This window comes from Schistocerca nitens, chromosome 1 (genome assembly GCF_023898315.1).
Source record: "Schistocerca nitens isolate TAMUIC-IGC-003100 chromosome 1, iqSchNite1.1, whole genome shotgun sequence".
In the NCBI taxonomy this organism is placed as follows: domain Eukaryota; kingdom Metazoa; phylum Arthropoda; class Insecta; order Orthoptera; family Acrididae; genus Schistocerca; species Schistocerca nitens.
Genome location: NC_064614.1, coordinates 393,582,802 through 393,599,885, shown reverse-complemented (window position 1 = coordinate 393,599,885; position 17,084 = coordinate 393,582,802). Strand labels below are relative to the sequence as shown.

The 17,084-nt window shown below is 38.0% G+C and overlaps 1 protein-coding gene across 2 annotated transcripts in view; it reads left to right on the top strand.

Moving 5' to 3' along the window:
- LOC126249366 (synergin gamma-like) overlaps nt 1–17,084 on the top strand; it is a 173,491-nt gene that overhangs the window by 138,692 nt on the left and 17,715 nt on the right. For both annotated transcript variants that reach the window (XM_049951021.1, XM_049951027.1), the window contains one exon: nt 13,958–14,108. In XM_049951021.1, the coding sequence (XP_049806978.1) occupies nt 13,958–14,108 (151 nt within the window). The remainder of the gene's footprint in view (nt 1–13,957; nt 14,109–17,084) is intronic.

The following is a 17,084-nucleotide window of genomic DNA, read 5'->3' as shown; positions in this document are numbered from 1 at the left end:
CAGTTTGTTTGAACACATTTCAACATGGTTGTCAGGCATCTTAGATTTTCTTCAAATTTTTTTGAAAAAAACCACATTGTCATCCAGATAGCAAAGACAGCTAAACCATTTAAGATGTCGAAGCAGGTTGTCCATCATATGTTTGAAGGTGGCTGGAGGTACACATTCCAAATGACATAACTTTAAACTCATAGTGACTGTCTGGAGTTATGAAGCAGACTTTTCCCAGTCAATCTTCATTTGCCAGTAGCCCTGTTTCATGTCCATTGCTGAGAAATGCTTTGCTCCTTTCAAGTACTCTAGGGTATCTTCAATGCACGGCAATGGATAGACATCTTTCTTAGTGATTTTGTTCAGTCATCGGTAGGGGTCAGAAATGTAGCATCTATTTTTGACCAGATTTGCCTCTATTTTTTGCAAAATTTGCCTCTATATTTTTCTAAATTTGATCTATTTTTTTCTAAATTAGCTTCCATTTTTTTCTAAATTTGCATCTACTTTTTTCTAAATTTGCTTCTTTTTTTGCAAAATATGCATCTATTTTTTGCAAAATATGAATCTATTTTTTGCAAAATATGCATCTATTTTTTGCAAAATATGCATCTATTTTTTTGAAAAATATGCATCTATTTTTTGCAAAATATGCATCTATTTTTTGCAAAATTGGCATGAATTTTCTTTGTTTGTAAATTATTAGAGACACAAATTTAAAAGGTCGTCATGCTACTTGAGTGAAGACAATCAGATTATTAGTTCTTTGAAACTGACTGTTAAAAAAAGTGCTGATTGGAAACTTTTTGAGTGGGGTGTTTGCTTTTGCTAAAACTTCAGCACCTTTTTCTTCCAAAATGGCCTTTCTTTTCTTCGTTTGGCAGCATTTAAGATTTCAAAAATGATTGTTCTGTTGAAAACCAGCAGCATTTTCATGCAGGTTAAGTGAATGCTTCTCCAACATAAGGCGTTTCTTGACATTATTTCTCTTTTCCCTCCAAATTTGAAGATTAAAACAAATCTGCAGACTACTACTAATTTCGACCTTTCATGGGCATTCATAGCCCTACAACCCATGCTTGGCAACACAACAGTTAGAATTGACATAGCACTTAACATAGAAGCAAAACTGAATGTACAGTAACTCGATTTGAACATCGGTAAGAATTTCAGCACTGTCAAAAAAGTTAAGATTTTGTTTTCCAATTATTATAGTGCAGAGGGCAGGTGCTATACGTTATAGTCACAGATGGCTGTGAGGGTAAATAAATTAGAATTTTGACTGCCACAGGGGAAGGAGCGATGTGTTGAAACCAACCCCGCCTCCATTTTGCTGGGCAGCAGCCTACAGCAGAACTGACACATTGTCACAGGGATCGCCGATCTCTTCTGGTGTTGTAAGGGTTGTAATTGAAATGCATCATGGACCAGGACAAGTCACTTTGGTTATTTCAAAAGAAGAAAAGAAAACAACAAGTTATGCATAACACAAAGCATTTGGGGATGGCTGCCACGCAATTGCTTGTTGAAGTTAGCAGAGTATTGTTAATGACCTCTAGCGGTATTTCATGCAACTACAGTTCAAAACATCCACTCCCTAATTTGCCACGTTAAAACTGTCCGCATTATACTCTCTTTTGAGCTGCAGGTAACAAACAAACATACGTATTTTCTTCTTATAAAATGCTAGGTCCCATGAGCTGATTACTACGTTGCATTATACAACCTGTACCTTAAACACACCATTCAACTATCCACATTGGCTTGGCGCCAGACCACTGAGTGCACTGATACATGATTATGTTCATACACTTTATTTTGCATGTAGGTTCTGGCACACATTGTCTTTCCAAATTGGGCTTCGCCAAATGATGTACAATGCCAGTACCTGCTTACATTTTCAACATTGTATGCAGAAAATAAAGCTGTTTCAAACTGTCTCTGATAATAGCTTATCTGGATACAGTTCGCTATGAAACAGCATCTATTAAGTAATTTTGCATTTTCACATTTTGAGGCAGAATTAGCATCTATTTCACATTTAACGTAAAATGCGAATTTTTCTGGTCCCTAGCCATTGGTAATCGATGGAGCAATACGATGTGCCATCATTATTCTTCACAAGTATCACAGGAGTGGACCAAGGACATTCTGAACATGCAACGCTGTCACCTTAAAGCATTTTCTCTGCTTCCATCAAGATTACCTGTTGTTCAGCAGGTGACACACTATATGAATGCTGATTGATTGGTGGATGATCCCCAATGTTAAACAGTGTTTTACCATGGGCTGCTTAGTCTCTGAGAGTGCCTGGAAACTGACGCAGAATGGCTGTCACTTGCTGATGTTGTTCCTCAGTCAGGTTTGATTGAAGCTTCTTCCTTCCTTGCGTTGCCTGTAGTGGTAGTGGTGCATGATTCTTCATCAATGAGACTTGGCTGCTCTTTCTGGACACACCTTTAGGAATGAGTTGTGGCTGCTTATGGTAATAAGTGATACAAAGTTCTCCTTGACCACATGCAGTGCTTAAGATTACTACTGGCATGAGATTTCCTTTGTGAGCATGAGTAGCTTTTTGCAGTTGATAAATGCTTCATAGCTTAACTGAGCATTTTGATTGAGGACTGGAACTCATTGATAATGGTGGGACAACAACGTCTTCAATGGCAAGCAAGAGCCCAGAGCAGTCTTTGTTATATGTGCTTGTTGGGATAGCCTTGTCAGTCTGGAGCTCTGATCTTCTACAGGCCATGACTGCTTGTGATGCCTGCAAGAAGTCCTGTGTGAGAACAACATTTTGACTGCATTCTCTTAAAATGACAAATTCAAACAGCTGTGTTCTGTCATTGATGGTTACTCTTGCAATACATGTCCCTGTCAGCTGGATATATTTTCCATTTGTGACTTTCAGCACATTCACTTTTGTGTCAATGAACATAGTCTTCTTTAGCTGACAACAATAAGCATCCAACATTACAGAAAAGGAAGCCCCTGAGTCAACTGGGACCCAGACAGGTTGGCATTGGTGGTGGCGTCAATGAGATTTCTCGACATTCTACTGACTGGCATCCATTGAGAATTTTCATCTGTGGCAGTCTCACCTCCATAGCTGATTACCTTGTTTAGTTTTCCTGAAGCCAGAGGCTAGGCGAGTAGCTGGTACCTCTGTACTGTGATGCAGAATGGCTACAACACATTGGGGAGTGACCTCATGCTGGGTACAGTGATGGGCTTTGTCTCACAGATTAAGTGTAAATGTCTGCTGTTGAGTTGTGTAGATAGAACAGTTGTGATGATTGACATCTTGTAGCATAGCAGTCATCATATACTTGTCTTCTTTCTTTGCAGTAGTGTGCAGTGTATCCAGGGTGTCCACAGCAACATCATACCAGCGTGTTCTTCTCCATCCTCCAAATGTATGTTCCTCTGGGGATATTGCACTTGGCAGAAGAATTGATTTTAGTGGCATTGGCTGGATGCTGGATTATCATTTGATGGTTGTGGCGCAAGTCTGAGTTGATTGAATCCATTCTTCATCGCTTGTTCAACTAGTGGTGGACTGTTTCTCTGCTCTTACTATCTGGCATATGAATGAGGCAAGCTTGTGGTGGTATTCTTCTACTACCCTAGGTACCACATTGGGCAGTTGGTTGTACCTCATTTGTCTGACTCTTTCTCGTTGGATTTCTGTGATCTGCTGGCACCACTTGGTGAATTCCTCTCCCATAGTGATAGCTTTCACCAGAAGAGCTTGATACAAGTCTTCTGTGACTCCTTTCATCAAGTATGATATTTTGTTGGATTCTGTCAGATTTGGATTCATGATGTGGCACAGGTACATAACATTCTGTATGTACAACTGTGTCTTTTGCCCATGATGTTGGGCCCTATTCTTCAGTTGTTCCTCTGCTGAGTGGACTTACTGCAGATTGTCTTCAAATGTTTTCTTCAGTTCCACCTGTAATTTATCCTCAAGTATTGAACTTCTCTTCCCCCCAAAATGCTGCAGGGCTGCCTCATCCAAGTAAACGTACACATTTGTCAAACAGATAATGTCATCCCACTTGTTGCAAGTATTTGCCAATCCAGTTATTTTGTCAGGCCCTGGGCAGTGTCTGTGGAAAGCACTAATGGATGCTTGATGTGCTTCTGTTTTGGAATCCATCTATCTCCTGAATATGCAGATCTTAGGAATGGTTTACTGCTTATATTGTGGTTCCTGTCCATGTGGACAATGGCTTTTACATTTTCTATTTGGAGCCATGGTGATGTAGCAATTTTGAAGTACCTGATGTCTCCACCAAAAAATGTCACATTGAAACCACAATAAAGTCCATACCTGAAGGCAGGATTACAAGTGAAGTACAACACTTAAAACTGAAAATACATGCAGTAGAGTCACCAACGTGAACAGAACTGACTTCCTGGATGGAGAGTGCATCTATTTATACAATTGTCAAATATTCCAGAATGCTGGTATTTACACATGCAATGAATATTGCAGAATGTACAAACATTACAGAAGCAAGATATCTCAGGAACCTACCAGAAGTGATGAGCACTAAATAACAAATAATTGCTGATGGTCAGGTTTGAACTGGCATCCCACAGCATACAAGCCAGTGACACTAACTGCTATGTCACACTGTGTGCATGGCAATATAAATAATTTCTTATTGGCAATAGAACATTAACTGTCTTATTTGTTGTATTGTGGTGGTTTTATCTCTGACACATTTCATTGTATTTTGAATAACATGACACAATATGATATAGTCTCTGCACTAAAATTTAAAAAAAATGGACATTGTACCTCTGCTGTTCTTTTGATCTAGGGATATTAATTTAAATAAGCATTCACATATGGAGTGAACATGTCAAAATCTTGGAATTTGTTCAGGGATTTGTTTTGAGGATTTTGGTATAGGAACACATGGTCTGTGGGGGCTCTTCGTAGTGTGATAATGTAATTATGATTTATTTGGTTTGTTATCTCAATTACCTTTGTTTTGTCAAAATACTTTTACAACAATGAAAAACCATGTAATAGGCACACAGAAAGATCCAGTTTATCATAGGTGTCTAAGTAGAGATGCAGAAATATTGTGATGTGGTTTTCTTTGCTACAGGAATAACTCAGCATAACATCATTGTGCCACCCAACTTAAAGTAACTAGAAGTAGCACCAGCATCCTTCACTGAAATTAATAGAATTCTAAAAAGCGAAAGCTCAAATTAGTGCTGATGGAATTTCAAACACCATTCTGAAAAGTTATTACAACTTAATAAGTAATGTCCTTAGAGATTTATGTAATGCATCACTGGCACAGGTAATTTTAGACCTAAACAATTATCAGATTTCCTTACAGACATGTTTTTTTCAAAATATTCAAAAAAGTTATGTGCTCAAGAGCACTCTCTCTCTCTCTCTCTCTCTCTCTCTCTCTCTCTCTTATAATAAATAAATCATTTGAGCAAGATTACTTCTCTAATCTTTTAAAATATGCAGATGTAAGACCATTGTTTAAAAAAGGTTCAAAAGATGACATGGGACATTATCACCCCATTTGTATAATCCCAATCATATAAAAATATTTGAAAAAAATGCTTCTTTACAGAGATTCCAAGCTTCATCACACAGTTACAATATCATTCCCAATAACCATGGTTTCCAACAAGAAAAAAGGACAGTAGATGCCATAAAAGAGTTTATTGAAAAAAAAAAATACTACTTCATCATTAGATGGGAAAACTAAAGTTGCAGAAATTTCTATGATGTTACAAAAGCATTCAACTCTGTAAACCATGCACTGCTGCTTTTCAGACTAAAAGCGTATGGAATAAGGGCTGTTGCTTTGAAATGGTTTGAATCATATCTCATGGAGATAAAACAAAGAGTAATAATCACATCAAATGGAGCAGATTACTTCTCAGAGTGGAAAACAACGTCGCAGGTGTTCCTCTAGGCTCAGTCCATGGGCCAATTTTATCCCTGTTGTATATAAATGACTTGCCTCTCAGTATAAATACTCATCTAACCTTGTTTGCAGAGTCATATTCCTAGGAATAAACTTAGAAATTTGAACTGGAATACACATATAGAATATCTAGCAAATAAATTAAACAGCTTTGCATTTGCAGTGGAAATTTTAGGCGGTACTACTCGTATGGACACCAGGAAAGTAACATACTATAGCTATTTTGAATCTGTTATTAGATACAGCATAATTTTTTGTGGAAACTCAAGAAATGTCACACAAAGCTTAAAGCTGCAAAATAAAAAAAAAAAAAATCGTTTGTAACGTGTGCACCGCACAGCTAAGACCTAAAAATATTAACTATCCCTTCTTTGTATATCTTTGAGGTGATTCTTTTTCAATGCAGCAGAGCAGATCTATTTTTAAAAAATCATTTTGAACACTCATACAACACAAGATGTAAAGAAAACTTTACATTCACCTCACATTCTCAGACTCCTCAATTTACAGTCATAAAAATTAGTGGTGTGACATAATGAATATGAAAATAAATACTTTTAAAAGCAAGTTACACAATTTGTAGTTTAAAGATGCTACTACTCAGTGGAGGATTTCATGAAGGAAGAAGTGGTACATTGAGTTGGATCCATAAAATGAAATAAAAAGTTATGCTAGTTATTGTGGATGCAAATTCTGAAATAGCATTAGAAAAACTAGTAATATTATAAATTCGACAAAATTTTTAAGTAAGTCATAACCCTGACTTGTCTCCTGTACATCAGACTTACGTTCTGAAATTCTATATATTATAAGATGAATAAAACACTATTCACACTTCAGTAGAAACAGTTTACTTAGCATATCGTAATTTTGATTCCAGAAGGTTTGCTCGACTGAGAATGCTATTTGTACATTCCCTCATCAAACAGTACAAGCCTTAAATAATAAAATATTGCCAGTTGTATTTTTGTGATCTTTCCAAGGTATTTGATTGTGTAGATCATGAAACTTGCTGAGAGAAACGCAAGTTTTATGGAATTTATGACTTCACACACAGCTGGTTTGAGTCATACTTAACAGAATTCAAAAGGTAATACTGAATAATTCAAACAGTGTCAGAAGGGTAGAAAATTTTAGTGGCTGGGGAGAAATCACAAAGGGAGTCCTGTGGGGTTTACTTTCGGGTAAACTCCTTTTATTTATATATACACTGACAGAAAAAATATTGCAACACCAAAAAAATATTAGTGTCTAGTATTGAAATTTCAGGAATACGTTTGTTTAGGTAACATATTTAAGTGATTAATATTACAAGTGCAAGAGAATCCATTGCAAATGTGAAATGCTGGTACATCAATAACCGGTGTAACTACCAGAATGTTCAACATAAGCATGCAACCATACATGCATTCTGTTGTACAGATGCTGGATGTCAATTTGTGGGACAGAGTTCCATGCCTGTTGCACTTGGTTGGTCAATGCAAGGATGACACAGGATTTGTTGTCCAATGATATGCTGTATGTGCTTGAATGGAGACAGATCTGGTGATCGAGCAGGCCAAGGGACATGTTGACACTCTGTAGAACATGTTGGCCTACAACAGTGGTATTTGTGTAAGCTTTATCTTGGTGGAAATCTCCCTTTGGAATGCTGTTCATGAATGGCAGCACAGCAGATTGAATCACCAGAGCAATATACGAATTTGTAGTCAGGGTTCGGGGGATAACCACAAGAGTGCTCCTGCTGTCATACAAAATTGCACCCCAGACCAAAACTCCAGATGTAGGTCCAGTGTGTGGAGCATACAGACAGGTTTGTTGCAACACCTCAACTGGCACCCTTCTGCCCAACACACAGCCATCACGGCCTAACATAAAGTCACAACATCCAGTTTCAAATTTAAGCAATGCTCATGATCATCACAGCATGTGTTTAAAGCGAACCTGATTTGTATCCTCATAGCTGCACTATTAGCACAACTCTTATGAAACTGGTGCGAAATTGGGATAGACATCATCTTTCGGATGTAGAAACATGCGTACCAACCTCTGTTGATGTCACACAACTCCTTCTTGGTGTTGTGACTTTTTTTTGCCAGTGTATATGAGAATGATCCATTTAACAGTCAACAAGCAGAATTGGTACTTTTTGCAATTGGTTCTAGTGTTATTATAAATCCCATTAGAGGGAAAGTAACTGAAGAGATGGTAAAAGATATTTTCCAAAGAACTATTAACTGGTTCTAAGGAAATTGACTCTCCTTAAATTTTGGAAATATATATATATATAAAAACGAAGATGATGTGACTTACCAAATGAAAGTGCTGGCAGGTCGACAGACACACAAACATACACACAAAATTCAAGCTTTCGCAACAAACTGTTGCCTCATCAGGAAAGAGGGAAGGAGAGGGAAAGATGAAAGGATGTGGGTTTTAAGGGAGAGGGTAATATATATAGAGGGAAACATTCCACGTGGGAAAAATATATCTAAAAAAAAGATGATGTGACTTACCGAGCGAAAGCGTCGGCAGGTCGATAGACACACACAAAATTCGAGCTTTCGCAACAAACCGTTGCCTCATCAGGAAAGAGGGAAGGAGAGGGAAAGACGAAAGGATGTGGGTTTTAAGGGAGAGGGTAAGGAGTCATTCCAATCCCGGGAGCGGAAAGACTTACCTTAGGGGGAAAAAAGGACGGGTATACACTCGCGCACACACACACACACACACACACACACATATCCATCCACACATATACAGACACAAGCAGACATATTTAAAGACAAAGAGTTTGGGCAGAGATGTCAGTCGAGGCGGAAGTGAAGAGGCAAAGATGATGTTGAATGACAGGTGAGGTATGAGTGGCAGCAACTTGAAATTAGCGGAGATTGAGGCCTGGTGGGTAACGGGAAGAGAGGATATATTGAAGAGCAAGTTCCCATCTCCGGAGTTCGGATAGGTTGGTGTTGGTGGGAAGTATCCAGATAACCCGGACGGTGTAACACTGTGCCAAGATGTGCTGGCCGTGCACCAAGGCATGTTTAGCCACAGGGTGATCATCATTACCAACAAACACTGTCTGCCTGTGTCCATTCATGCGAATGGACAGTTTGTTGCTGGTCATTCCCACATAGAATGCATCACAGTGTAGGCAGGTCAGTTGGTAAATCACGTGGGTGCTTTCACATGTGGCTCTGCCTTTGATCGTGTACACCTTCCGGGTTAACAGGACTGGAGTAGGTGGTGGTGGGAGGGTGCATGGGACAGGTTTTACACCGGGGGCGGTTACAAGGATAGGAGCCAGAGGGTGGGAAGGTGGTTTGGGGATTTCATAGGGATGAACTAACAGGTTACGAAGGTTAGGTGGACGGCGGAAAGACACTCTTGGTGGAGTGGGGAGGATTTCATTTCTGTACAACAAGCGTACATATTGATGAAAACTTGAACTGGAAGAAGCATATTACTGAACTTCTCAAACATTTAAGTTCAGCTACTATTGCTCTTCATATAATTGCTATTGTTGGAGGCAAACGAATCAGCCTTCTTCCATATTTTGCATATTTCCACTCACTAATGTCTTTTGGGATAATCACTTAGAAAGAAAGTATTGATTGCACAAAAGCAAGAAGTAAAAATGAAATGTTGTGTTCACTCACGGATATCATGTTGGTAGCTTCAAGGAACAGGATATTTTAACTGCACTATCACAGTACATATATTTGCTAATGAAATTGGTTAAAAATAATCCATCACAATTTGAGGAGAGCATTGATGCCCATACCTACAAAATTAAAGAGAAAAATCTGTCAGTGGCTCAGAAAGGAGTTTAGAATGCAACAACATAAAATGTCAGACAGATAGAAATGCAAGTTTTAAACCTAACTTAAAATCATTTCTCCTGGACAACTCTTTCTACTCCATTGATGAATTTATACTTAAAAACTAGTAGCTAGTTACATGTGCCCAAAGGGGAGCGCGTGCACCCGCACACACTACCAGTTTTTAAGGACAGTTGCTCGAGTGGGCCTAAAACAATAATCATTTCATTAATGTTAACACTGATTATTTATAAAAATCCTGTAAACTGACTCGTTCCACATTATTTTGATAAATCCTTCAAGTGATCAATGGAACATGTAAATAACTAACAAGGATTACAGAATGCAAACACGAGAGCGAAGAGCAAGGTGGGCATTACTGTTGTCAGCAGCAAGTACCATGAATGAGTGGAAAATTTTGTTTCCAAATAAGCCACACAGTAAATGCCGAGTATCTTTGCAGTGTTATGTGAATACACACATCAAAAAAAAGTTTTGCATCACCCTGGTTCCAAGAACTCCTGAAGATGGACGTTACTCTGGATATTGTATCACAGACACAGTCCCTTTGACTGTTCAGAGATGCCACTAAACACACCCAAAGATGTAAACAACCATGTATGAGCATTGCCTGGAACTGTCTATGACATGCCTCGCTTAGGCCGCCCAAGGGCTACTAATGCAGTGGATGACCACTACCTACAGATTATGGCTTGGAGTAACCTTGACAGCAACGCCACCATGTTGAATAATGCTTTTTGTGCAGCCACAGGATGTCGTGTTATGACTCAAACTGTGTGCAATAGGCTGCATTATGTGCAACTTCACGCTCGATGTCCATGGCGAGGGTCCATCTTTGCAACCATGACAGCATGCAGCGCAGTACAGATGGGCCTAACAACATGCTGAATGGGCCATTCAGGATTGGCATCACATTCACTTCACCGATGAGTGTTGCATATGCATTCAACCAGACAATCGTCGGAGATGTGTTCGGAGGCAACCCGGTAAGGCCTTAGACACACTGTCCAGTGAGTGCAGCAAGGTGGAGGTTCCTTGCTGTTTTGGGGTGGCATGGAAGGTGCCATAACGGCTATACAATATGTGAATACCATCCTCCAACCAATAGTCCAACCATATCAGCAGTATATTGGCGAGGCATTCATCTTCGTGGATGACAATTCACACCCCCATCGTGCACATCTTGTAAATGACTTCTTTCAGGATAACGAGATTGCTCAGCTAGAGTGCCCAGCATGTTCTCCCGACATGAACCCTATTGAACATGCCTGGGAAGGCTGTTTATGGGAGACGTGACCCACCAACCGCTCTGAGGGATCTACGCTGAATCGCCGTTGATGAGTGGGACAATCTGGACCAATAGTGCCTTGATGAACTTGTGGATACTACGCCACGGTGAATACAGACTTGCATCAATGCAAGAGGACATGCTACTGGGTATTAGAGGTGCCGGTGTGTACAGCAATCTGGACCACCACCTCTGAAGGTCTCGCTGTATGGTGGTACAACATGCAATGTTTGGTTTTCAGGAGCAATAAAAAGGGCGCAAATGATGTTTATATTGATCTCTATTCCAATTTTCTGTAGAGGTTCTGGAACTCTCGGAAACGAGGTGATGCAAAAGTTTTTTTGATGTGTGTATTTTCAGTGCAATACAAATACAAAGATAAACTGGGGTAAGAACACAAATGAAATGGAACTACTCTGTAACGAACCTCCAAAGACCATGGATCCCTTATATAAAAATTCTCAGATGTCCATGAACGACCTCCGAAATTTTGTCAGTGGAGTTCAGGATCACTCTATATTTATAGTACACCATTTATTCGAATTACTGATTGCGCAGTAAGGCATCAAGTAACCTACTGGGTGTTACCATTAAAGATAACACATCACCTGCCTGAGCCATACATGTTGCACAGTAGTGCTGCATAAGCTGAACTACACTGAAATGAACTAACTGAATACTTTTACCTGGTTAAATGACCTGTATGACTGAAACACTACTTAGTACATTGATCCTAAATCTAAGTTAACAATAACAAAATATGTTACTTAATTTGTATTTATCTTTTCAGTAACCTATGAGAATATTTTACCATCAGTAAAAAATGTTGAAATGTTAAAAATTGGTAAAAAATATCTGTACATACTTTGTTGTGAATTTGCAGGAAAAATTTTCGGTCCATTCATTCTTCAACATTTAAGCAAGTGAACGATGGCAGATTGAATATAGAGACATATATAATAACTAATATTAATAGTTTTGCGTGTGTAGTCTCAGTGTTGAGCAGTATTTTCATTATATTTCGCTCTTTGGGTGTGCCAATCTCATATAAACAAACTACCTGCATCAGTGCTTGTTATGTCAGTTATATTACTTATTAGACAGAAAATGGAGGCATTTTCTTAAAATAAAATTATTAGTAAATGAAAAGTACAGGGTGTCTCAAAAGATAGTTTATATTTGATGTTTCAAAATAAAATAGAGGTTGAAGTCTGTCAACAAATGATTATTAAAATATACAGTTTAGAAATTTACTTGTTAAAAGTAATGTCATTTAAATGCAGTCCAGCACAACAGCAGCACTCATTTAAACGGTGAATGAAAAAGTGCATCACGACTCAACATGTTGATACTTTAATGGATGACATTTTGTTGTCGATGTTTTCTTTCAGTTGTTGCAGAGGAATCAAGCTATTGACATACACTCTAGATTTGACATATCCCCATAAGAGAAAAATCAGTGGTTCTTACATCTGGACTGCATAAGTGCCAATTTATGTCTCCCCCCAGAGATTGATTTGCCAGGAAACATTTCACAAACTTACAATATAGACACATTAGACATGTGTGCTGTGACTCCGTCTTGGTGAAACAATGTTCTTTGGTTGTAACCAGTAAAATTTTGTATTTCAGGCACCAAAAAGTTATTTAATATCATCACATATTATTACGAATTTATGGTAACAGCATGACTGTTCTTGTCCTCGAAAAAGTACAGACCAGTTAATCCTCTAGCTGACATCACACCCCATAGAGTAACTTTTGGCAAATGAAGGAATTTCTCATGCTTCTGTGTAGGATTCATTGCTTTCCAGTAGTGACAATTTTGCTTATTGATGTGACCGTTCAGGTGAAAGTAAGCCTCATCTGAAAACAAGATGTTGTTAAACGAAGGGCACTCAATCGCATAATTAAAAAAATACAATCTATGTCTGGAATTCTGAGGGTTTAATTCTTGTGCCAGTAGGATTTTGTAAGGGTGCAATATAATGTCTATTTTCAGAACTCAGTGCAGTGGTGATCTCTGAACATTGAAAGATCTTGAATGTTTATGATTGGAGAGGTTAGGATCATCACGAGCAGACTAATTTACACTCTCCATGAATTTGTCCATTCTTGATGACCTTGGTTGCCTGGATTTTGGTTTGTTCAATGTTGAACCAGTCTCCTCAAATGTTTTGATCCATTTCTGGTTAAGGGAAACACTTGGAGCATCATTTACATTATGCAATCCACAGTCACTACAAAATTGCCTGCAGGCTACAGTCATTGGACCACCATTTTTGTAAAATTCTTGTACACAAAACATGCAGTCTACTCCTGAGAAGCACGCCATATTGACTGAATTCCTAAAGGCCAGACAAGAAATGGATACACTCCCACTCTCCTCTGATTTGTTGCACATGTGCAGAGAGCAGTTCAAATGTAAACTTCCTTTTGAGACACCTTGTGTATGATCTGACTTTCATCATCATTGTCTATTGTGTCAGTGGAGTTCCTTATTTGTGGCCTGTATCATCACTGAAATGGTTCCCCATTCACCTCTGTACTCCACTTAACATAGTTTCCTAACCACATCACATGCCCACAATGCTAGCAGATGGCTTCAGTCTCATTGTGGACACTAGTCATAATGTGGTGGCTCATCAGTGTATTATAATAACCTGAAACAGAATTTGTATGCTTCTGACATAATCAGAGTAGTATATTTCTTGTGAAGAAGTTCCGTCTAGTTATGTAAGCCATATCTTCTATAGCTTTTCTTAGCATTTTGCATCATTGTTTCTTGTTTACCTTTATTTTCCAACAGCAGTCCTTTGTATACAATGCTTATTCCCTTTTTTTTTTTTTCTTGATAGGCAGTGGAACACCAAGTCACTGAATGGTGTCGATGTGTACAGAGCTGTCTGAGTCTTCTCCAGGCAGCCCTAAATTTATTTTCTTCAGTCACATCTGAAGAAGTGTTAGAAGAAGTGCTACACATTGGTGAAGGGAAAGATTATCTAAACAGTGAGTTGTGCTATTTGTCATATGTTAAGAAATATATATGTTAAAAATGGTTATTTTTACTGTAACACAGATAATGAAAATGAAGAACTTTGCAGATAACATTGATTTAATGAGGTCATCTGACAAATTAAGCAGCACATAGTGTATCTTAAGTATTTTGACACGAAAATGACACTTCTAGTAGGTAAAATAATAATAATAATAATAATAATAATAATAATATTGTAATGGATAGGTGGGAGTTAATAGGTAGCATCTGGATTACAGCAGTGGATTATAGCAAATGAGTTTGTATCAGAAAATGAGAAGCCATTGTGGGAGATAATAGTCTGTTGCCAGCAGTCCTGAATTAGGGCAGACTAGATATGTGGAAACAATATGTATGGAAAGAAAGTGCTGTTAGTAAATAAACTGTTGAGGTGTGGGATAGGGCTAAAACTCTGTTAGAAAGTGCTGTCCAGCATTGATGAATAGTATTGTGTGGTTAATTGTAGCACATGAAAAGAAATTGTTTTTAGATCTAATATTCTAAAATCTTTTCTTTGTGCACTTAAATATGTTGGATAATATTCATTACAATCTACTTGGTTCCATTAATCAACAATTGGAGGCCATGTTGGAACTTACTTCTTTATGTGCATATTTTATGTTTTGAGATGGCCAGTGTATTTTAAACAGTAAACGAGAATATTATAGTTGCAAATTTAAAAAACTGAAAAATGACTGAAAAATTTGTTGAGTTTTGCATAAGTACTATTTATTTGCAGTTACACATGTAAAAGTAACTCCAGAGATGTCATTTTAATGCTACAATAACAAAATATAAGAACAGTTGCAGTTTTATGGTACACTCAAAGTGAAGAAATTTGCAGTTGTGAACATTTTGAAACTAATGTTTGAAGTGATTCTCACATTGTTATGAAACTGTAATGCAACAGAGTCAGTTGTGCAGTTGTTAGTAATTATTTCGCAGATTGACATGGTATTGACATCCAAGGTGAGCATTAGCTACGACAGTGCTTTATCACCAAGTGGCTTGTTTCATTGGATCAGCTTGCCATCCAAAACCCTGGGCTCAGCCACCCTTCTGTCCACTACTACCATTCAAAAACTATGCTGCTAATTGGGCTCTGAAGCATATTAATGTTTGTGATGGGGGACTAGAATTTGATAGTAGGAAAAGGAAGAGAAGGAAAAATAATATGTGAATATGGACTGGGAGAAAGGAATGAAAGAGGAAGCTGCCTGCTAGAATTTTACACAGAGCATAATTTAAACAGTTGGTTTAAGAATCATTAAATAGGGCTGTATACATGGAAGAGACACTGGAAGGTTTTCGATTGATTATGTAATCTTTAGACAGTGATTTAGGAACCAGATTTTATATTGTAAGACATTTCCTGGGACAGCAGTGGACTCTCACCTCAGTTTATTGGTTATGAACTGAACTGTAGATTAAAACTGAAGAAATTGGAAAAAGGTAGGGACTTAAGGAGATGGGACCTGGATAGGTTGAAAGAACCAGAGGTTCTTGGGAGTTTTAGAGGGAGCATTAGGCAATGGATGGTTAGAACAGGGGGAAGGAATAAAGTAGGAGAAGAATTGGTAGCTTTGCAAGGTGAAATAGTAGAGGCAGCAGAGAATCAAATAGCTAAAAAGACAAAACCTAGTTTAAATCTGTGGATAACACAAGAGATATTGAATGTAATTGATGAAAGGAGGAAATTTAAAAATACAGCAAATGAAGCAGGAGAAAGGGAATACAAACATTTAAAAAAAGAGATTTACAGGAAGTGCAGAACTGCTAAGCAAGAATGACTAGAGAACAAATGTAAGGATTTAGAAGCATATTTCACTAGGGAAACGATAGACACTGCCTCCAGGAAAATTAGAGGCCTTTGGGGAAAGGAGAAGCAGCTGTATGAATATTAAGAGCTCATATGGTAAACCAGTCCTAAACAAAGAAGGGAAATCTGAAAGGTGGAAGGAGTGTATAGAGCACCTATACAAGGGAGATGAACTTGTAAGCAAAGCAATATTATAGAAAGGGAAGTGGACATAGATGAAAGTGGGATGGGACATATGATAATCAGGAAGAATTTGACAAATCTCTGACAGATATAACTCAAAACAAGGTGTCGGGGGTAGATGATATTCCATCAGAACTACTGATAGACTTGGGCGAGCCAGCCATTACAAAACTCCTCTATCTGATGTGCAGGATGTACAAGACAGGCAAAATACCCTCAGACTTCAAGAAGAATGTACTAATCAGTACTAAGAAATCAGTTGCTGACAGGTGTGCAAATTACCTAACAATCAGTTTAAAGGTCATGGTTGCAAGATACTAAGATGAATTCCTGACAGAAGAATGGAAAAACTGGTAGAAGCCAACCTTGGGGAAGATCAGCTTGGATTCCGGAGAAATGTAGGAACACGCGAGGCAACAGTGACTCTACAACTTGTAACCTCCCCCTCACTTATCGACCTTAATGACAGTGAAAAATTAAACTGCATGCACCTAATGGAATTTGGGAAAAGCAATCGTCACCGAAGTTAATTTGTCGGTAAAGAGGGAGGAAAGGGTTACATCTTAATGAAAGGAAAAATGCAAATGAAATTGGTGAAAATTAATTTTGAGAAAAGGGTAAAATTAATAAAGAAGGTAAATGTGCAGTCGTTACATTAACAATTAATTGGCATTAATTAGATATTTGAAATTTGGGGAAAATTACGGTCACCAGTCCTATGGACAACTACTATAATAACTGAAAATGAAAGATTAATGCACATATAATTAGCACTAAAAGCGTGGCAACTGAAGGTTGACACGTGTTGTGTGAAAACTAAATGTTTGTCAGAAGTAATAAATTGCGCTACACTCTGACGTAATTTAGCAAAAGAATTAATAAAACCGGAAAATTGAAAGTTAATTTAGTGACTGAAATTAATAGTGAACTTTGTTTCTGAAGCACT